At 47.1% G+C, this 23,921-nt stretch overlaps 1 protein-coding gene across 2 annotated transcripts in view; it reads left to right on the top strand.

The window, feature by feature from the left end:
- The window catches only part of LOC126534385 (V-type proton ATPase subunit D-like), an 81,743-nt gene that overhangs the window by 1,735 nt on the left and 56,087 nt on the right, over window positions 1–23,921 (top strand). For both annotated transcript variants that reach the window (XM_050181661.3, XM_050181660.3), the window contains exons 3-5: window positions 4,157–4,304; window positions 9,210–9,254; window positions 21,357–21,527. In XM_050181661.3, coding sequence (XP_050037618.1) covers window positions 4,157–4,304; window positions 9,210–9,254; window positions 21,357–21,527 — 364 coding nt within the window. The remainder of the gene's footprint in view (window positions 1–4,156; window positions 4,305–9,209; window positions 9,255–21,356; window positions 21,528–23,921) is intronic.

Raw genomic sequence — 23,921 nt, 5'->3', positions numbered from 1 at the left:
CATGAGGATTTGATGTTTGCCTGAAGCCAATACAGGCGAAACAGCTACACAGAGAGAAAACTTTCCCTAGCCCTTATTGTGTATAACTAACTTGCCCGACTTCAGTTTCTGCACTTGCGGGAACCTTTTATTTCTTGCCTGTTGCGGTAGCCTAGTGGCTATGGCATTACACTGCTGTGCTCAAGGTCAAGCGTTCGATCCTGGCCACGACGGCCTCCATTCGAAGGGACCAAAGTGCAAAAATGCTTGTGTGCTTACATTTAGGTGCATGTTAAAGAACCCCACGTGGTCAAAATTAAACTGTACCGTGCCTCATAATCATATTGTTTTGGCATGTAAAACTACAGAACTTTTAAAAATCTTTCTCTATCTGTGAAGGCAAAGTTATGGGGTCCTCTATTGTTGTGCGAGGCTGTCTGGGGAAGTGGGGTGCTGCTCTCGGTTTGTGTTGCATTACGTAACTTGTTCACGTTTATGAAGACAACAATAAGTTAAACCATTGTAAAGGTTGCATGCAACTTGCTTTGCCTACTTATGGAAGCAGTTCATTTTTATGTTTGTTATAACCTGAGTGCAAAGTGAGCACACAATAATCAGCAGCGCTCATGGATGCCATTTTGCTTTTGAGACTTTCATAAAGCAAGTAATGAGGTCACATGTCGAAACTTGAGAAAGACAAAAGAAATATCTCAAGGTGTGTCTATCATTGGGGAAAACTCGGAATTTTCAAGGGATTAGTCAATTTTTGAATATTCAGGGAAACAAGAGGGAATTTTTACCCTGGTTTCCTTGAATCGGGGAAATTGGTACCTACAGTGGCAAAGTCAGTGGTATGCCAAAAGGAAGCAAGGAACCTCACTGAACCTACGCAATCTTAAAACATTGGTGTACCTCTTGCTGGATTTGTGAGTCGCAGAATTGTTGTGCGGTCGGAATGTCGCAAGAAGCGTGAATTATTTAAATCAGAATGTGGCATTCCAACAAGCTTATAAGCTTTTTGGTAGTAGTAGTTCAAAATTATAGGCTGGCGGTAACTTGGAAAACTATAAACTACCATTATTTTCTTGTGCCGGAACCACCTATAGGAAAACTTGGAAAAATCAGGTAATCTGAAAATTCCAGCATATTGAACACATTAACTGTCCATCCTGACTTCAGAATGTTGCATCTATCTTAAGAGTACTGGAAGGTATTGGAAAGAAAAAAGAAATTAATATTCTGCCTTTAAAATGGGAATAAAGTTGTGAGATGATTTCTACTTGGTGTGCCATCTGTACAGTTTGACTTCTGAAACATTGCCTTCAAGAAAACTGTACAATGGTTGTATTCTAGCGGTACTCACATATGGTGTAGAAATTTGGAGGCTAAGAGAGAAACTTGAAAAGTTATGTGCTGTGCAGCAAGTGATGGAAGGCAAAAAATTTTAGGGTATCTTTGGGAGACAGAGAGACAGGCGGTGTGGATTAGAGAGCAAACAGGGGCAGCCTGTATTGTAGTTAACATAAAGAGGAAAGAATGGAGCTGTGCAAGCCATGTAATACTTAGGGTGTATAAATGGTAGTCTGTTACAGAATGGGTGCGAAGAGAAGGGAAGCTTAATTGAGGAATCGTAAAATTTGCAAGGCCTAAGATTGTGTAAGCTCGTACAAGATAGGGGTAATGGAGATTGCGGGGAGTGGGTTTTCTCTGGCAGTAGACATAAAAAGTATTGTCATTTTAGCAAATTTGTCACTAGATCTAGCAACTTGCTTGACTGTTTAGTGGCAGATTTTTCAATTTAGCGACCGGCAACTTTTATGGTGGCACGACAAACCATTGGCAACATTTTGGCGACTTCAAAATCAAGAAAGTTGCTTCTAAAATAGCCTTCTAGAACACACTTTATTATTCAAGAGCTACATATGAGCGGCCGACTGTGGCTGCGTGATGCGTAGGCTCTGTGATCATGATGAAGCAACGATTGCTTTCACAGGACTCACAGCGGGCTCAGTAAATGCGTTTTTTTTTTAATTCTTTACAAAACCTATTTGAATGAACCTTAATGCTCCAGGTTCTGCACTATCACTAAACATGTTCACTTGGTGGACATTTACAAATTTTATTGTGAGATTTACAGCTGGCAAATAATAAGATAGATTCACTATGGAGAGGCGTTATGGATAGGAGTGGGTAAGCTTGTTGACGTGAGCATGGGCACATTGCTTCCTTATCGCATGTGTTTAGGATAGGTCAGTACTATGAATAGCCTTCGGCTTGACCAAGGGGTAAAAGTGTTGTAGTTGACGGGCATAAAAGGTAGCATAATTGTCATCACCTTGTTGCCACGCAATCTTGTGCACTTTGCAGAATTTTGCTATCCCGTCAGGAGTGCGTTTTGATAGTTTCCACGGTCATCGAGGGAGATGTGTTCATGTTTGCTTGTGTGTGGGACACCACGCTCATTAACTTGGTTAGTATGCCTATATTTACATCTTTATACGACTGATAAGACTACTGTCATTACTTCATATAGCTCTTTACTAATTTGCTGTTGCAATCGATGCTTTGCCTTTCAGGCGGAGCTGCAACATTTTTATAATACATGGAGAGAAATCCTACAACTCGAGCGATGTAATGACAAATGCGGGAATGGCAGGGGGCCGTCATGTTTTGTTTGCACAGGGAACGTGTCTCCAGTGCAAGTGATCATCCATGAAAGCACTGTGTTCTGCTTGAGCAAAATCTAAATTGAACCAGTCAATTAACCAACATTTGATAACTATGATTAGCTATTGCAGCAAGTTGGTTTTTAGGAAATATATTCTGGAAACATTGGGTTAAGGAAACGCACTATTGTGCCACGTAAGATTACGTGTACAGAACTCCGTTGATACGATCCCATTAGGCATGATTTCGCAGCACCAGCGCTCGCTCCTTAGAACACAAAAAATGGCCCAATACAGTTACACTTCATTTTTACCACTTGATATGTTCCCGGAAAACGCGATCTTTCAGCACAAACATTCGGTATGATCACATGATACATTTTCCGGCCTCTGACCACCCGTGTCTTGTGAAAACACTGGTGTGCACTTGGTTTATTCTGGTACCAGCTGATCTCCTCCTGGGTTGTCGCGCACTGCATTCACAGCCGTCACCACCAACCTTGCTGTGATAAGCATTTATTTCACAGGGCGTGGGGCATAGCGGTGTTGGAAGCATACTGCTAGCTTTTAATAGGTGATAGCTTAAACTTGCCGCCATTCCCTGCTGCAAGAAGCACAAGGTGAGCATCATGTTTTCAGCGGCATCGTAGGTGTCATATTCAGGCGTTGCCAACCACCAACCAGTTCGATCTTTTTCGGTTTCCCACTGCACTCTTAAAACACTGTGCAATAGGAAAACGACAACGTGAGTCTTGGGTCTCTTGGCCACCACCAGCTCCATGCGTGTCGGTGTCTCATGCTGCAGCGATTCACCCCGAGTGGGCACATCAAAACTTTCTGCCGGAATGCCCTGTTCAGAGAAGCTTCTGACACATCTGAGTTCGAGTAGCGCAAATTTAAGTTTGCAGAAGCCACAGAAACGACAACGCACCTCTCAGGCCCCACCAGTTTGTTGCATGTCGGCGTCTTATGCTGCAAAGATTCGCGCAATGCTTCACGTTACGTAGATGTCAACTACAGTTGAGTCTGTCATGTGATTTAGTGACCCAGTCTGTCATGTGTTTTAGTGACACTGGACTGTATGTTTTCCTGGTTAGTATGTCTTTTTTTTTAGTGTGAAAACGTACGAGCAAGGTTCCACAGTATTTATTTCAGTAAGGATATTTAGGTATCACGTGTTCTTTAATTGCATAATTTGATGGAGAACAGACCGTCACATTTGTAGCGCTAGTACAGATGGCTATATGTATATGCTAACTGTCTGTGTGCTGTTCTATGTTGAGCTGTTTGCAAAGACAGCTGCAGCAGCAGCCACAGTCGGCAAGGTCCAGGAGGTTTTGCAAGGAAAGCTTTACTTTAACAACTGACTGACATCTCTAGCCAAACACAGTAACTGTAGCTGCTAGACTCGCTCAGATGGTGTTATGTGGCTGCTAAATGAGTGTACAGCAATGGACATTTCATAACCTGTATCAGATTACCAACAGCAACATTTCTTGTGCTGCATGCAGACCAAGTCGCTGATGGGGGAAGTAATGAAGGAGGCAGCGTTCTCTCTGGCCGAGGCCAAGTTCACCAGCGGCGACTTCAACCAGGTCGTCCTCCAGAATGTCACTCGAGCTCAGGTCAAGGTCCGGTCGCGAAAAGACAATGTTGCAGGTACGTCAAATGGGCTTCGAAGCTGCCACAACATTTCAGTGTGATGGGCGGCTTCATCTGTCTTGTGCAAATTTGTGGTTTCAAAACGAAGCACAGTGTTTATGGCAGTAGTTCTTCTACCTGCCCTATGTAGCTATCATGCTTTAGTTTTTTGAGCATGAGGTCATGAGGTTCAATTTTTTTGTCTGCCATGACTGCATTCTGATTCCAGCAGAATGCAAAAACTCTTGTGTCCTGCTGTGGGTGCTCTTCTTACGATTTAAGGAAGAGGCATATAAATAGTCAACTTCCATTACGTCGACGCGGACGGGACTGACAAAAGCGATCAAATTATCTGGCGGGTTGAATTAAACGAGATGAAAAAGAAAAAACATGCCAGAACACAAAGCTGATTCATTTGGCAGTGTTTACCTGATAGTAACCCGCCCCCGAATCAAATGCGCGCCTAATTTCTATGTGTCCAAAGTAGAAAACTACTGTAGGAATGACAGTAAAGCTGCTGGAGAAAGTAGAAGTCTATCGTGGACTTGATTTTTTTAGGAAGAGAAATGGGCAAGGTACTAATGTCTGTTGCATGATGGTGACTTGTCTCCTAAAGTCAGCGTTGCCGCTCGTATTTTTTATGTCAGCTTTGCCGCAGTACGCCCGTGCCATGTGGTAAAGCACACGTGCACCTCAAAGGTTGTTTTGGGGTCATATCCGATTGCATTGCGCAGGCAATTTTCGACACAATCTTCCTGGAAAAAAAAAAAGTTTACCTTAGAATCGGGTAATTGCTGTAATCAGACATGGTTATTGCTTAAGAATTTTCCCAGGCCAGGCCAGAAATCAGTATTTTTGGCAGACGACGCGTCTTCAACACATTCAGTCCCTAAACTCTGCCGAGACAGGTGCTGCCACTAAGGTGCTTGCTGTTGAACACACCATAGGGGTCAGGCGCTTGCATGCTGACCAGTCATGTTTGAATTACTTGGCAAAGGGTAATTTCAGAATCGAAACAATGAAAGTTCTGGCCCATAGAAATGCATGGGTGCTGGCCTGCACCTTCTGTTGAAATTGAATTAGATGAAAAATTGAATTAACCATAGTCATATTAACAAGTCTTTTGTACTTTAGAAAAAAGTTTTTTCCTCCATCCAAACTTGTAAAATACACAGAGAATAAGCATAATTAACAAAAGGAAAGAAATATTCTGCAGAAATTTTTTTTACCAGGCAGAACACAAGTGGACTTTGCCCCTAGCCTCCTATGGCTTTGTTTAGAACTTGTACAGACTGCTGCCGTTGTATGTGAATCATAGAAGTACATTTGCTCAATATTACACGTGCTATACCACTGTAGCCGGAGGTCTTGCATCAGTCGGTGTCCTGTGATCGAACTTTCAGAAGCAAGCAAGCTGTGTGCCAAAGTTCTTCTACATCACCCTGTGTTTTTGCTTCAATCCAACAAATGACGCTTGCTGCCTGTCAGTCAGTGTTGGCTGAAGAGATATAGCCAGAAACTTTGTACTGAATGCCGAAACTTGGCAAGAAAAATAGCTTTTCTGGTGTTTTGCCTGTAAGCAACACTCGTCCGTAAAGGGTTAAAGAACATCAGGTGGTCAGAATCGGCTAAGAGTTCTTCCTCCGCACTACTGTGTCTGACTAGCTGAAGTATTTCCTATCTGTGCAGTACCACCAGCACATGCACTGAGTTGACACATACGTAAAGTGTGGGAAATTTTTTATTGTTTTTCGGGAAAGCAAATGAAAGCACTGGCACTGAAAGGGGCATGACAAAGGAGGGCAGTCAGGCGGGTTTTGTCATGTGTGGGAACAAATATAACTATTCATCTATTTGAGCAGAAGTGTCAAGCATTTGGCCCAAACACTGCATGAAAACCACAAAGCACTTCTCTGTGGCCCCTCAAGACGTCATGACTGATGGCCTAACCATGAGTGGCGCTTGCTATCAATCCCAATGCTAATTTTGTGCACCTACACAAATACCCAATATATGGGGCAAGACGATGGACGTCGTAATAGCTTAGTTGGTAAAGCACCACAGTCTGATGTGGAAGTTGTGGATTCGGCTCCCACCTGCAGCAAGTTGCCTTTTTTTGTCCAGTTCTAGTTCTGACTTACTACGTCTGCATTTCCATTAAATGTAGCAGTTAACTTCCCCTATGCTTTATCTGGCCTCATTGCCTGTTTTCTTCATGTGATTGTGACCGTGGAGTTACTGAAAATATTACCCAGAGTTAAAATTGGTGCTGTGCCGCATTTGTATGCATGGAGATGCCAGGATGGGGTGGCCTCTGATTGGTGTCGTTCTTGGAGAGCTAGGAAACCTTGAAGGCACAACTGGCTAACACCATTCTGTCCGTCACTGTGGTTCATTACCTAATAAAATAACACCTAAGTAGCTGTTCTTTCTTTGATAGACAGTTTTAGAATAGCGTTTGCAATGAAATGTAAAAGCATTACAGTCAACGACCGATTTTTCGGACCCTCTAGGGAACGTAAAAACGTCCGAAAATTCAGGCATTCCGAAAAAATGAATGCATGCAAAAAAAACGCACCCTTTTTATTTTTTTCTCAGATCTAGAGGTAAAGGGCGAAGTAACAGGCTTCCAAAACCCTGCCACAGCATCAGTGAAGTGGCTATAAAAAGAGGCGTTCAAAAACTCTGTATGCAGCCGACTGCCGGTTTATTAAGTACATGTGCATCGTCGGGCAGGCGGTGTTATTGCTGCAGTGGCTTGAAGAACTTGTTCATTGTTGTTTTGACGGCGTTCCGGTTGCATGCGATCATATTCACCTCGATCTGAGCAAGGGTCATGTCAGCACTGTACACCGATGAAAGAGTCAACAGTGCTTGCGTCAACTCGGCGCCTGTAGGTGGCGCAGGCATTGGCTCCTCATTTTCAACATCGGAGTCTTCTGAATCCCCCACAACCCGACGGACTATTTCCTCGTCAGTCAGTTCTCCGCGGAAGTCGAGCTCGTTGTCAGCGTCAACAAACTGTTCAAAAGTTATTTCCGTGGGTATGGAAACCCCAGCAGAGCGGAGGTCGTTGATCACGTCGTCCGACGGTACTGCTTTCCCCGCTTCGATGCCATCGGCGAGGACGACGAAGACGGAGTGGGCGCCATCGAAGGCAAGCGAAATCCTCAAGTTGCGAACAGTGGAGTTCGCTCACGAGCGTCGAAGCGCCTAGCCTCGCAGAGCACACTTGACACAACAGACAACCACACACCACGCTAGCCAAAACGTGGCCTGCGCAAACAAACAAACGAAATGGCGCCGCTCCGGAAACTCCGCCGGAGGCGGAAGTGCGGCGATGAACATAGCCAGCGTGGCCAGACCAAATCGGTGTGTGACGACTAGATTCGGCTAGTTGTGCTTCAAAGCGGTGATATGCTTCGGCTGCAAGTGGATTTCCTTCTCAAGGGCGCTGCGCGAGGAGCCAAAAATTCCTTCCGTCCGTCAAAAAGTCCGGAAAATTGGACGGCGGGGGGTTCGAGCGTCCGAAACTTCAGATGTCCTTATACATTGATTCTATGGGGCTCGTGGCGGTGCCGCGAAGACGTCCGAAATATCAGGCATGTCCGAAAATTTGGCCGTCCGAAAATTCAGTCGTTGACTGTATATACATAAAGAAATGGTATTGTCATCACTGCGCATGCTCCAAACATTATTGGGTTTCTGTGGTTTATGTACACTATGATAACAGACATTATTTAATGAGTTTAATGTTCGTAATGTTCTGTGGTTTATGTACGCTATAACGTACATTATTTAATGAGTTTAATGTTCGTAATGTTTACGTATACTAAGAAATAGCTTTATCGGACATGGCAGCACCCATGGCTTCCGCTTCAGCCTGCATTGTCATGGCTATGCTCTCGCTGTCCTTGACCGCCAGGAAATGTTGAAATGAGCTTTGGCTTCCTCTAAACTCACCTGAAATGTTAGTTGTGGGCACATAGCATGTCTCATTTCTGGGATTGTTCGGTAATTCGATTCCGGCGTCCGTATGCCTAAACGAGAGGTGTCTGCATAGCAACAACAGGATGGTTGCTAAGGGATTTTCTTGGCTTGGATACGTTTGGCACAAGGCAGCAAACGGCGCCCTGTTTTCTAATGTATTCCTCGTGTTTACGTTCCCGCATGCCACACGAAAAGTCTTGAAGGGATGCGCACCGTAATGTCCTGCAAAAGTGCTTCTGTTTAATCTACATAAGGTGACAAACGCTATTCTAAAACTGTCTATCACATGATGAAATTGTTTTGTTAGTCATCAAGACTTAAACTTCGATGTACAACTATATGAAACGTAAGAAGTAGCGGCAAGCCACTAAAGTTGGTGGACATACGACAAGGTCTGTGCTTTCTTTGCAAAAGTTTCTCACTTGTTCTTGTTTGCCATTGCTTGGTTATGCACTGTAAGTGAGTAAACATTATAGAAAAAGAACCTTTTAAGAAGGTTTTATTTTATGAAAGCATCATTGGAGTGCCCATGACCATGTTTTAGGCCAAGCCACGTTCAAGACGAAGCCTCACACACCCACATCCTGGCATTCCCAAGGAGGCACGGCGCCCATTAAGAAACTCGCGTAGACGGTGGCACCAGATTTCCCTCTAGGAATTATTTTGATAAAGTCTGTTGTTCTGAGTAATAGGATTAGGCAGTTTGGCAACATTAGGAAATTACTAGCATTAAGATGGACTGACACTTGACAGGCATTGCTAAATATTGCTGGCAAAGAGCTTCATCCCACGGTGTACCTTATATATATGATTGATGCTTAAGAGCCATTTACTTGGTCTTGAATTTCCGCCATCATTGTTCCTACAAATGCGGAAACACAGAGCCTCGTGTGGTCATTACTCACCCCTTACGCACTCTTCTTCCCCCCTCAGGTGTGACCCTGCCGATCTTCGAGTGCTACCAGGAAGGCACAGACAGTGAGTGACCATTGCATTTGAAACTTTTTTTCCCAGGTTATCTTCCGTACAAGTTCAAGCAGATCAGTGGCCAGCCTGCAGTCACCGCACAGTCTTTAACACACAGAGGACCGTGCCAATGTTAGAATAACTGCCCTTTCCGGGAAACAAAAATTTCAAGCACTATAGAATTATCACGTTGCACGCCCAAACTCTTCTTTTTAATTTTGCTACTTGCTGCGGTAGCCCATTGGCTATGGCACTGTGTGGTTGAGCTTGAGGCCGCCGGCAGAAATCTGGCTGCAGCAGTCGAATTTCTTCGGGGGTAAAATGCCAAAACGCTTATGCACTTAGATTTAGGACCATCTTAAGAAATCCGGGTGATCGAAATTAATCCAGAAATTAATCTTGCACTATGGTCTGCCTCATAGTCAGGTGCTTGATGACTGCAGGCTGCTTTCAGTTTGGCAAGTGATAAACGCTTGGATGAATCCTGCTCAAGGAGGTGGTAGAGGTTGGCAGCACGTTTGGTTTGTTGCCTATTTATAGCGTGCAATGCAACTAACTCGTGACGGCACATGCTGCTGATCAGATAGGCGAAGATGAGAGGCTTGGCAGCGACAGACTATACGGGTGCACTCATCAGTTTCTATGTTTTATTGCTGGAGCCACTGGCATGCCTCTGCATTTCCAGTGCTTAGTATTTGCGAATATTCAATATTTTCAAATATACGATGAAATATTATACAATTTGATATTTGCTTCAGCTCAAATTTCAAAATTTGTAGTACTCAAAACAAACAAAGATGCATTTAAAAGCATGTATGAGAGTTTCAGTTTTGGTGAGAAATTTTATTGCCATAACATGGCTCAGACAAGCCATATACGAAATTTATTTACAGTCCCTAACTGGACTTTTGTATCTGCTTGGTTATTAGAATATTGATTTTGTGGCACTACCACCTTTTCTCTTGAACCAGTGTATGACGGCGACTAAAGTTCCGCATGCTGACGGTTGTCTGGCTCGATTTTTCGGATGTGACCCGTGTTATGATGTCCTGAAATATGGCGACGATAAAGAATGTTCGCGCTAATCAATTTGTGCACCACACTCTCACTTTGACTGGCGAGATGGTTTCTCGGATTCCCGAGAGCTGTACTGCCTCTGCGTATAGATTTGCATCTATTCGGCATGAAACTGTAACCTTGGTTGCCGACACCTGGTTAAGCAGTTCTGGTTAGGCCTAACAGCCAAGGCAGGCTTGCTAGTGGGTGGGAAATATTATCCTTGCTGGAGGTTTGACACTCTTCAGTGATCGGGCCCAAGATCATCCACACGGGCTAGACTGAGAATTGGCAGATGTTCCTAGCAAGTTTGTGTGCATGCTTACTGGATGGAGTAAGGTAATCTCGCACATAGGCGGAAAGCAATGAGCTGGATCGGTACTCTCGGGCATGGAGTAAGACATTTAGGAGGTGAAACTCCCGTCAGCGCGAGCGAGTGCCGGCGACCAGATAAAGTCACAATTGTTGTATGCGCCGACGGGGCCATATACGGTGGCGGCGCCATGCGGCGCGTCGTAGACGCCGCAGCGGAAAAAAAAATGCAGCACCCGGGCAGGTGCGCTCTCAACGGCAGTAATTTCTTTCCAGGCTGCCAGGCGCCGCCAGCACGATAACGGCTCCGCGGGCTTGTGACCTTTTCTGGTCGCCGCAAACAGCATGCGACGTTTCCACTCCTAAATGTTTCTTGCTCCGTGCTCTCGGGCGATCACTTTCGGAGCGATAATGACTTCTGCAAAATCTTGTGCAACTTGGCACCGGATGTGTCAGCCACATACTTCGTTATTTCCGGTGCTGAATTACGTGAAATCCCACAAAAGTGATAGTATTTGCGAAAGGGATCACCGAGAATACCTCCCCTGAATTTGCACAACCCAGCATAAACTACTGGCATCTTGTAGTCAAGGCCGCACGTCATGCCACTGCCTGTATGGCGACGGGCGAATTTGAAACATTCAAGGTGTTGTATTCTGTAAGAGTCCACCTAGTGGACTGTCCATTTCAGCTGCTGCTGATTGGCTAGGGCCGCTCGTCTCCTCCTCTCTCCTACAGCTGCATCCAATCAGCAGCAGCCGAAATGGACAGTCCACTAGGTGGACTCTTACAGAATACCCCCCCTGCAGTCTCCACCAACAGAAAGCTTAATGTAGACTGATGGACAACACAGACCACACTGAGCAAAAGCCTGTAAATTAATTTTCACTGCCAATTGGCTGTGAAAAGGTGTTGAACTTGCATTTTTCCATGAAAATATCTGAATAACACTGCTTCAACACTATCCGGATTCCAGGGATGAATCTGTTTCATTCTTCACTAGTAAGGAACCATTCTTCCTTAGATTTGTCGACATGTGGCATTTGTGTCAAGGGTTTATGCAAATCTGACCTTTTGAACTTTTCATTTCAAAATTATTTATCACCTTTTACTATTCGCTTTGACTTCAATTTGAACGAAAAAAATTTATATTTGCACAAGTCTACTTGTAGGTGCTTTCCGCGACTCTGCTAGGGGCACTTCCATGTCTGATCACGTGGTGGCGCTCCATTGCTTGCCTCAGCTGGCCTCTGCGGCTTCTGTTTACAGTGGCAGTGCACAAGGCTGGTGCAGTGCTGCAAGCCGCTGTTTTGGAGTTTGTCGCCAACTATGACTGCATGAATGGCACAAAACGTTGGCCAGTGCTTCAGAAGACATGTAGATGTTGCGTATCTATTCTTCCGAGCTCGCTACGCCTTGTCCAAATGGTCTAAGCGTTGCTGTAGAGTGCACATATGCTAGGTGACAGAGGTAAAAATTGTTTTCCGAAACACAGTGAAACCTTCTTTAAGCGGTATTAAATCAAAGTTAGTCATTCGCACTAATATTTTTTTCTTTATTTGTTGCCGATGGCTTGGAAGCCACAGGTTGTCTTGGTTTTGGTTCAGTAATGTTTTTTGGTGTGATGTCGTCATTTTTTATGTAATCACTCGTGAGTGGGTCCATTATGTTGCATTTGTCTATGCATTGGTCCGAGCTGAGAACATCCGTGTCTTGGAAGTTTCATAGCGGCTTACAGAAAAAATGTAGTATTGTTCGTGACTCATTTATGTCGTGGCTAATGGCAAAATGTTCAACTTTGAACGTTCTTGCCTAACGTATGTAAACCACTCATTGGTTGGCAAACTCTCTAATTCGCCGTAGTTGCTTAGTGGCTTTGGCGCTACGCTCAAATCTCAGCCTTGGCAGCCACATTTCGATGCTGCTAAGCACGGGGTCGGTGGCTGCATTACGATAAGGGCGAAACGCGAGAACGCCGATGTAGTCTCCCACTATAGCGTATTCAGATCATGGTTTTGGTGCGTACAACCCCAGAATATAATTTTTAATGTCTCTAACAAGGACACTTATATCTAATATGTGACTGTGAAGCTTAGCGATTATCAATTTTAGTAAATAGGGCTGGACACTAGTGGACACTAGAAAAAAAATTTACACGCAGGAGTGATTGTCTGCTAAATAAGCTGTCTTATCTGGTCAAATTATTTTTCTGGCAACTTTGGCTATAATGAAAAATAATTGCAAACCTTTCCACTACAACAGGAAACGTTCCACTACAGTGGAAGGCTGCAAGAAGTGGCACATGGCTCGTCGTACAGCACTTTTTTGTTACACAGGCTTTCTTTCACGCTTGGATAAAAACTATTATGTAGCACGTATTGAGCTGGGCTGGAAATATTTCATGATAGCCTGCAATTTTATGATTGACAATCTTGCTCTGCTTATAATATTGTTGCAGGAAGAAAGCAGGCCCACGAGTATAAAATAATGTATATTTACAACAGAGGTATATGGCGTTCAGGCAACTGCCAGACTTCGTCTTCCTCTAGTCTAATTCAACTTCGTCCTTCTCTTCACCGTAACATCACCCTCCTAGCGGAGTAGCTCCGTCCCGGTGCAAGTTATCGAGCCTCACTTAATGGGGGGACATAGGGCTTGAGCCTGACGACGTGAACAACATCGCTAGTGACGTTGGGAGGCACTGAAGGCTGACTGACTGGGGCAATCTCGTATGTCACGTCGGACAGTTGGCGTAAGATCTGGTACGGACCAGAATAACGCGAAAGTAGTTTTTCCGACAAGCCGACGCGACATGAAGGGGTCCAGAGAAGGACAAGGGAACCAGGTGAAAAATGGGTGTCTCGGTGCCAAAGGTCGTAGCGTTGCTTTTGAGAAGCTTGCGAGCTGTGAGGCGATGACGGGCGACCTCTCGGGCCTGGGCGGGTAAGTCAATAGCATCGCGAGCGTAACCAGTGCTGGGTGATTGATTGCACTGCGGAAGGTAGCAACGTGTCAAAGGGCAAGGTGGGGTCGCGGCCATGCAACAGGTAAAATGGTGAAAATCCGGCAGGAGCGGAGAAGATCATCGACGACCTTCGATAGAAAGTAGCGGCCGCGATCCGTAAGCAACTGGCGAGGGGCGCCATGGTGCAGGATGACGTCGTATAGTAAGAAGTCGGCGACATCTGTAGCGCAGCTGGTTGGTAGCGCTCGTGCGATGGCATATCTCGTGGCATAATCTGTTGCTACAGCAATCCATTTGTTTCCTTTGATGGAAATTGGAAAGGGGCCCAGGAGGTCTAGGCCCACACGGAAGAAGGGCTCTTTATGGATATCTATTGGTTGCAGCAAACCAGCGGGCGGCATAGCAGGCATCTTCCGGCGCTGACACAGGTCGCAAGAAGCGACATAACGGCGCACAGAGCGATGAATGCCGGGCCAGAAGAAGCGGCGCCGCAGGCGGTCGTATGTACGAGTGATGCCCAGATGTCCAGCAGTAGGAGCATCGTGAAATTGCTGGAGCACGGCGAGTCGAAGGTGCTTGGGAACGATTAGTAGGAGCTCCGGGCTGTCAGGGCGAACGCTACTACGGTATAAAGTTCCATCGCGCAAGGTGAACATCCGAAGGGACGGTTCGTTGGGCGAGGAGCTTAGGCGTTCCATATGTGCTCGAAGAACAGGATCTTTGCGCTGCTCGTTGCCAATATGGAGGAAGCCGGAGAGGGATAGAACACTGATGTCCGAGTCTGCAACGGTATCGTCCGGTTGATCCACGGGACTGCGGGACAGGCAGTCAGCGTCTTTATGTAGGCGCCTTGACTTATACATAATAGAAAATGTATATTCTTGTAGACGCAATGCCCAACGTGCAAGTCGTCCAGTTGGGTCCTTCAAAGAGGAGAGCCAGCAGAGGGCGTGATGATCGGTTACGACGCAGAAGCTCCGACCGAAAAGGTACGGCCGAGATTTCGCGACCGCCCATACGAGCGCGAGACATACTCTCTCAGTAATGGAGTAATTTCGCTCGGCCGTGGAAAGAAGGCGGCTAGCATAAGCGATAACACGGTCTTGGCCCTGTTGACGCTGAGCGAGGACAGCGCCGATGCCATGACCACTCAAGTCAGTTAGTACTTCAGTGGGCGCAGAAGGATCAAAGTGTGACAGAATTGGTGAAGTTGTAAGCCGCTCAATCAGGGTAGAGAAGGCTTTCTCCTGCAGTGGTCCCCAAGAGAAAGAGACGTTTTTCTTAAGAAGGTCAGTGAGAGGGTGAGCGATGTCGGCAAATGTTTTCACAAATCGCCGGAAATAAGAGCATAAGCCCAGAAAACTACGGACATCGTTTGTTGAACAACGTACAGGAAAATTTCGCACGGTGTGAACTTTCTGTGGATCAGGTTGGATTCCGGCGGCGTTTACGAGATGGCCGGGCATGTTAATTTCACGGCGACCGAAATGGCACTTGGAGGAGTTTAGCTGAGGGCCAGCCCTGCGAAACACGGAGAGTATGGTTGTGAGGCGCCGCAGGTGGCTCTCAAAGTTCGGCGAAAACACAATCACATCGTCGAGGTAACAGAGGCATGTAGACCACTTCAAGCCGCGCAAGAGAGAGTCCATCATTCGCTCGAATGTAGCTGGCGCATTACATAAACCAAAGGGCATGACTTTAAATTGGTACAGACCGTCCGGTGTGACGAAGGCGGTTTTCTCGCGGTCCATCTCATCGACGCTAATCTGCCAATAGCCGGAGCGGAGGTCAATTGATGAAAAGTATTGGGATCCGTGAAGGCAGTCAAGAGCGTCATCAATGCGAGGCAGGGGATAAACATCCTTCTTTGTTATCCTGTTGAGGTGACGGTAGTCAACGCAGAAGCGCCACGAGTTGTCTTTTTTCTTCACTAAGACAACCGGTGATGCCCACGGTCTACTGGACGGTTCAATGATGTTTTTGTCCATCATCCTGTCTACCTCTTTCTGTATGATGGCCCTTTCTGTTGCGGAGACACGATATGGCCGCCTATGAATGGGGCTGGCGTCGCCGGTGTTGATGCGATGTGTGACAACAGATGTTTGGCCAAGTGGACAGTCATCCATATCAAAGATGTCCCGATAAGATGACAGGAGGTGACGAAGAGCTGCTGTTTGCTCGGAAGGAAGGTCAGGGGCGATCATCTTAGAAACATCGTCCGCGGGCGTCGAGTACGCAGGAGTGGGTGACAAAGGTCCGTTGGTACCGAGGAAGGATTCAGAGGTCAGAGAAGAAACCTCAAATTCTTCCAAAGGAGTGATATGTGCTATGGCGATACCGTGTGGCAGCACATGTGACGAAAATCCAAAATTGAGGATGGGCACGCGAGTGCGGTTCTCGCGGATCCAGATTACGGTGCTCGGCAGGGCAATATTGCGCGAAAAAAACCACGTCAGTAAGCGGCGACACGACGTACTCGCCATCAGGTACGGGAGGACAGGGTGTCAGGAGGACATTTGTAGCCGCTTGTGGAGACAGCCTTGCAAACTCAGCAGAACATAAGCAGTGTGAAGCACAAGTTGTTGCGTCGGCAGGAAGTGGCAGATCCAACTGGTACGACACCTGCGGAGCAGTCAATTTGGGCAGAGTGTTTCAAAAGGAAGTTGAGGCCGAGAATTAGGTCGTGCGGACAGTGTTCAAGGACGATAAATAGAACAACGGTATAATGGTCCCCAATGGTTCACGTGCTGTGCACATTCCAAGAACAGGTGAAGTACTTCCATCGGCGACTCGCACAGCGCCCGGTACGGCAGGTGTCAGAACCTTTCTGAGCCTTCAGCGGAGAGCAGCGCTCATAACTGAAAGCTGCGCTCCTGTATCAACCAGAGATCTAACAGGAATGCCATCAACTTCAATGTCCAGTAGGTTTCCACATGTAGGCAGGGTGAACAGAGGATTTGTGGGCCGGGTCGGAGTTGCAGCTTCACCTCCGGGAGCTGCACCGCTTAGTTTCCCGAAGCGAAGCGACCGGTTGCAGAAGGGGACGAAGAGCGGTGAACGAGAGGCGAACGGGACCTACGACCTTGCGGAGACGGGGAGCGGCTGGATCTTGGTGGAGCACTGTCGGCGTTGATGTTCCTAGTCGGCGTATAGGGTGAGAAAGTACGATTGTCTGGTACTCGGCGGTAGTGACTCAGAGACGACCATCGAGGAGGCGACGACCAGTGGTTGCGGCAATGACGGGCGATGTGTCCAATACCGGAGCAATTAAAACAGATGGGTTTATCATCCGCTGTGCGCCAGTCAGCTGGGTTGCGACGGAGTGGCGAAAGCTTTGCGTCTTGGAGCGAGCGGCCGGAGAAATCTGGTAGGTGTTTGTATGGCGGACCGAGCAGAGAGATGGAATGCCCAAACTTGCTATTTCCTCCCGAAACGACCGCTTGTATAAGGGAGATAGCGGGAACGCTTTCCCGACAGTCGGAACGAACTGGAGCCGGAGCCATGGCCTCAAGCTCACGGCGAACGATGCGTGTGATATCTTCCAGTCCTGTGGGCTGAACGAACCGCGGAGGGTCTTCGCAAGAAGATGTCACGGTGGTATTGGGCAATCGGTCGAAAGTTTGAGCGACGCGGCGGCCCTTCGCTTGTTCGAAGCGCCGGCACTCCTTTATAATTGCATCCACAGTGGCACAATCCTTGCACATCAGGAGATTGAAGGCATCGTCTGCAATACCTTTCAGTATGTGACCAATCTTGTCTGCCTCGGTCACGTTGTTATCAGCCTTGCGACAGAGGGTCAGCACATCCTGTATGTACACGACATAGGATTCTGTGGACGTCTGAGCGCGGCACGCAAGTTCTTTTTTTGCTGCCAGCTGACGACTGACAGGTCTGCCAAACAGGTCTCGCATTTTTTCTTTGCAGACATCCCAGCTCGTTAGGTCAGCTTCGTGTGTGTCGTACCATTGCTTTCCAGTTCCTCTTAGATAAAATATGACGTTTGGTAGCATCATTGTTGGACCCCACCTGTTGTTGTCGCACACTCGCTCGTACATCGTAAGCCAGTCCTTGACGTCGGCGTTGTCCGTGCCACAATATGTCCCTGGGTCCCGCGGATGAGTGAGGATGACCGTTGGCACGGGCTGCTGAGGCGTTGTCGCTTGTGTCGGTTGATTTGCCATTGTGGCGGCAGGTAGATGATGTCCACTGCGAGAGGTACGGGGATCGATACCCCGCACCTCCACCAAAATGTTGCAGGAAGAAAGCAGGCCCACGAGTATAAAATAATGTATATTTACAACAGAGGTATATGGCGTTCAGGCAACTGCCAGACTTCGTCTTCCTCTAGTCTAATTCAACTTCGTCCTTCTCTTCACCGTAACAATATTTAAGAAGTAAATAATTAATAATTATGTCATTAGGCAAAATAAAAAACATAGTCTGACCTGCTCCAAACGATGTCAAACAGCGTTACCTCAGTTCTGTCCAGCTACATGGCACTCGCATATTTTAAAATTTTGCACAAGTCACATGGGACACCCTGATAGCACAGCAGCATTTTTTCATTCTACGCCTATTGGAACGCGCCTGTCGCAACCAGGAATCGAACCGCTGCGAAGACAAGGTGGGCCTTCAGTCAACAAATGGCTAGACACACTGCAGGAGCCATCTGTTTATTGTGAGCAAACTAGCTGGGGAAAAGGGTCCATAATTATAGGTCTTGCATGACCCATGGTGAAGCTGTCATTATTTACAGAGCGGTCTTCTACTAGGCTTACTAGGCTGAGCAAGGCTTGTGCCGTGTGCGAGAGATGGCGCCAGGAGCGCGTGCAGCTAGAGCCGCGCGCTGGCCCCAACTACGGAGCTGGTTATGGCGAGGCACGACGGCACCGCAAAACGCTGGAACGGGCACCAAAGACCTGCACTCTAAAAAAGGTTCCTTGTACCCATTGCGAGGAAATTTTAGCTTCGTTAAAATTCGGTTTTCAATACATGGGCATCCATTGGAATTTCGAGGCGAATCGCGATTGCTTTGTTATATCCATTAGTTCAGTATATCCTGTTTCATTATAACGAGGTTTTACTGTAATTGTTTTTTTATATTGAAGATGAAAGGGCAGTGCACCCGCTGAAGTATCCCAGTGGCTATGTCATTGCGGTGATGAGCCTGAGGTCACAGGTTCAATCCCAGCTGCTGTGGTCACATTCTGATGGAGGCGGAGTGCAAGAACATCCGTGTACCGTGCATTGGGTGCACGTCATAAAGACCCAGGTGGTCAGAATTAATCTGGAGACCCCCCCCACTACGGCCTGCCTCACAAATAGATTGTGGCTTTAGCACATCAAACCACATTATCAATATTTTTCACAATTGTATGCTTGAATGTAGATGCTACACTAGTTATTGTCAGGAGATTGTCAAGCGGCCAACGAATGCTTCAGCATCAATAGAGAAGCGAACCACTGTCCCATACATATGAGGATTGAAGCTGTAGATTGTGTTTTTAGCAAGCAAGCTTAAATGTGACCTGTTGAATGGGAAGGATCCACTTCCTCAAGCAGGTTTTCTTTGCGCGGTCTACAAGATTTCGTGGGCCAATTGCAAATCAGTGCATATTGATACAACTGGAAATTTCTGCAAGCATCTCAAGCGGCACAAGAGTGCCTCCTAAGACCACATACTGACGCACACCCTCATAGAGTATGCCCACAAAAGTGGTAACGAGATAAACTGGGACAATGTGCATATTGTAGCCACAGAAAACCTGGCAGCAAGGCTCAATCCCAAAGCTTTACTCATTCAAACCACAGGTAACACAATGAACAGATCAACTGGCATCCCTAATCACGTGTACTCTTGAAGTTTGCTTCATGTGTTCAAGACTACTTAAAACCTTCTGCATAGCTGGCTTTCACGTGTCATGAAGCATCATTTTGTTTAGACCATCATCGGTGGCGTCATTCATAATTTTATTCTAGCAGAGATTTCATTGAATTGGCATTTGTTGTAGCGGTGTTTGACTGTAGTTGCATGTCAGCATATGTAACTGGAGAATACTGGAGGCATGCGAAAGTGCAGGTGCATCAACTTTGGATTCCACTGCAAACTATGCCATAAGGCAGTCAATGATAAAGCAGATATTTAGAGTCCGAATTCCACTAAATCAAGGCAAGCAAGATACAGAAACTGGGCACTGAAACAGTCTGTCCATGCTGATAGACCTTGTACAGCAACTCTTGAAGGCAGTAGGCTACCTGAGACCCTGGCGATATTCAGTGTCTGAATGTGACATTCACAAGTTTTTGTGCACATGCTGATGAAGTGGACGAGAAAATTGTGATGCTTGCACTTGTTTATCTTTCTCCAGTGACTGCTTTTGACCAGCTAACAAATTTAAGCGTGATCGCTCAGCGCAGGACATGCCTGCATGTATCGGAAGTTTCTCTAATGTTATCCATAGTTCTACCTGTTGTCTGTTGTCACCGAACCATGGGTAATCTGATTGTATGTGCGACACAAATGGTGTACTTTCTGGAGGGCACGTGGGCACCGGTGATTACACTGGAACCTTCAACTAGTGCTGCACAAAAGCCACGGAGTAAGACATATAGGAGGTGAAACTCCCGTCAGCGCGAGCGAGCGCGGGCGACCAGATAAAGTCACAATTGTTGCATGCGCCGACGCTACCCTATGCAGTGGCGGCACCATGCGGCGCGTCGTAGAAGCCGCAGCGGAAAAAAAAAAAAACAGCAGCGCCCGACAGGCGGCTCGGCGGCTCCGGCAGCTCCGGCGCTCACTCCGGCGGCGCCCGCTCAAAGCAGACGACAAGCAGACGACACGGGTGTTTGCTTCAGCGGGCACGCCGTAATCGAACTGCGTAGGTGCGCGCACTCAAGAAAACTGTTTTGTTGTGTGCCCATCAAAAAAAGCAACACGTGTGGCAAACTTCCGCTAATCTTCCTCTTATCGCCAAGCAGCTAGGGCAACTAGTTTTCGCGAGTCTTAAAAAAAATAAAAGGAACGGAAACACATGCACGGCGGCATCCTTCCTAAGCGCACCCCTGTGAGCACTAGAGCGAGAAACAAGCGGTCGCCCTTTGAGCGATTAGGAACGAGATAGCCATCAGTTTCGCAAGCGCAAAAAGCCGAAAACCGCCCGCCACGGAGCAAGATAGCCCTTTCTACAACGAGAAGCTACGTATCATCTTATAGCTGTCATGGAAAACGCGTTTTATTTTTTACTGTGCTCAAATGGCTGAAGCGTAGCAGCAGTTGCTCTTCGGGCTACAAGCGGTAAACAAGCGCGCGAGAGTGCCCTCAGTAGAAGTCAGGCGCGCGCGGCCGAACGGGAGCAACACGCTCGACCGGTTGCCCTGGCAACCGAAACGGCGGTAATTTCTTCCCATGCCGCCAGGTGCCGCCAGCATGAAAATATATCCGCGGGCTTGTGACCTTTTCTGGTCGCCGCAAACAGCGGAGTTTCCACTCCTATATTTCTTGCTCCGTGACAAAAGCTGACGCACTTGATCCGCAGATAAGATTTTCGACAATCTTCTAATGTGCTCGGTGCTGTCATTGTACTTCGAGTGTCACTTGCTTCTCTGGGTACAAGTTCGCTCAGTAAAGAGTTGTTTCGTGATTCACAGTTTTTGCGATTGTGTTGGTCACTGTCACTACAATGTGACAATAGTGACTTTTGCGACAGGTTTGACAGCCTGTCCAGCTTGCTAATCAGCTGCTGCAGTCTTCTCACTTCTCCATGTGTGTCGTTTTAATTCAGCCAACGAGCTGGCCGGCCTGGCCCGCGGTGGCCAGAAGCTGGGAAAGCTGAAGAAGAACTACTACGAGGCAGTCAAGTTGCTCGTGGAGCTGGCTTCCCTGCAGACCTCCTTCATCACCCTAGACAGTGTCATCAAGATCACCAATCGGCGTGTCAACGCCATTGAGTATGGTGAGTACTTTGTGTAGAGATGCTATCAACTGATACCTGGCATCCATATTTAAGTTTGGGCGTTTGACCTGCATACTGTATCAAAGGGGATGTAGACATTTCTTGCGGAAATTCTAATCTTAATTTACGCTTCTGGAGTACAATATTTTGTAGAAATTCATAAATAATAAAGGTGGTATACTAAATTTCGGACAATGGACAGATTCCAGGTATGCTGGAGCCAATGTGTTAACTCTGCATGACTGTATTACGCAGGCATAGTAGCTAACCTAGTTGTAGGCATTAAAAAGTTATGAAACCGTCTTGAGATATGGCTTGATTGAAATAAACCTTGAGAGGAGCACCTTTTCCAGTAAATTTTACCCTGATTGGGCTTCTTTGTGTTTTTTTTGTTTGACGAGCTGTAAACTCAGAATTGTGACAGTCAGATATGTTTATCTCCACCATTACCACCGGCTCCCGTGACATACAGTCAAATCTCATTAATTCGAACACTCTTAATTCGAACTTCCAGTTTATTCAAACTGACACTATAGTCGCGTCACAGTTGTGTATTCCATTGGGCCAGTAATTCGAATGCACAAGCATTCGCGACAGTTAATTCGAATACAGTCAACGACTGAATTTTCGGACGCCCAAATTTTCGCACATGCCTGATATTTCGGACGTCTTCGCGGCACCGCCACGAGCCCCATAGAATCAATGTATAAGGACATCTGAAGTTTCGGACGCTCGAACCCCCCGCCGTCCAATTTTCCGAACTTTTTAGCTCCTCGCACAGCGCCCTTGCGAAGGAAATCGACTTGCAGCCCAAGCATATCACCGCTTTGAACCACAACTAGCCGAATCTAGCCTTCACACACCTATTTGGTCTGGCCACGCTGGCTATGTTCATCGCCGCAAATGGCCGCACTTCCACCTCCGGCAGAGTTTCCGGAGCGGCGCTATATAGGTGTTCTGTGGTGCTATCTCGTTTGTTTGCGCAGGCCACGTTTTGGCTAGCGTGGTGTGTGGTTGTGCTGTTGTGTCAAGTGTGCTCTGCGACGCTAGGCCTAGGTGCTTCGACGCTCGTCAGCGAACTCCACTGTTCGCAACTTGAGGATTTCGCTTGCCTTCGATGGCCCCCACTTCGTCTTCGTCGTCCTCGCCGATGGCATCGAAGCGCGGAAAGCAGTACCGTACCCACGAAAATAACTTTTGAACAGTTTGTTGACGCTGACAACGAGCTCAACTTCTGCGCAGACTGACTGACGAGGGAATAGTCCGTCAGGTTGTGGGGGATTCAGTAGACTCCGATGTTGAAAATGAGGAGCCAATGCCTGCGCCGCCTACAAGCGCCGAGTTAACGCGAGCACTGTTGACTCTTTCATCGGTGTACAGTGCTGACATGACCCTTGCTCAGATCGAGGTGAATATGATCACATGCAACCGGAACGCCGTCCAAACAATCAACAAGCTCTTCAAGCCACTGCAGCAATAACACTGGCTGCCCGACGATGGACATGTACATAATAAACCGGCAGTCGGCTGCATACAGAGTTTTTGAACGCCTCTTTTTATAGCACGTTCATTGATGCTTTGGCAGGGTTTCGGAAGCGTGGTACTTCGCCCTTTACCTCTAGATCCGAGAAAAAAAGAAAAGAGGTGCGTTTTTTTGCATGCATTCATTTTTTCGGACTGCCTGAATTTTCGGACGTTTTTACGTTCCCTAGAGGGTCCGAAAAATCGGTTGTTTACTGTATACCATGCTCCGACAGTATTCTCAACAGCGCGCCAAATCACGTGGCGGCACCTCCGACCAGCATTGCTCTGACCCTGCCATAAAGGAAAAGGTTAGGAGTGACATCTCAACTTCGCGCTCGAAGAAAAAAGAACTGGTAGAAATTTCATCCTCTCCTGAAATTCAAGGCTGCTGTTTCTCCGTTGCACCGTAATGCCCCAGCCACACCAGCAGCAAAACGCGTGCCGTGGGAGGGGTGGGTTCTGGGCCAATTTTTCATGGCTCGCGGCGGCAGCAAGCGAGCCGTGAGCGGAGAAGACCAATGAGAGCGGCCCCTACCGTGACGTATGTGCCGGATCAGCTTCCCTCCCACACTTCCTCGCAACTACACTCCCCTAGCTGTCCCTCTCAACTCCCGCACCTTCTACAGTCTCTATGCGCCCACCTCTGTGCCAGTGCCAGCAGTCAGCCCACCGGCACCAGCATAGCTCGCTCCCGGAAGTTTTGTTTTCTGCCATTATAGGGAAGCGAGTGCTGGCCAGCATGGGTAGTTTCGTAGTCCTTGCTCGCTGTGTGGTTGCGTGCCACGATATTTCACGACTCGCATTGTTCGTGCATTGTTCTATGGTGCACGAATACTTCAACAACAAGTCCTTCTTTTAATTTGAACAAAT

The sequence above is a fragment of the Dermacentor andersoni genome, chromosome 7 (genome assembly GCF_023375885.2).
Source record: "Dermacentor andersoni chromosome 7, qqDerAnde1_hic_scaffold, whole genome shotgun sequence".
Lineage (NCBI taxonomy): Eukaryota > Metazoa > Arthropoda > Arachnida > Ixodida > Ixodidae > Dermacentor > Dermacentor andersoni.
This window is presented reverse-complemented; position numbering and strand designations above follow the sequence as displayed.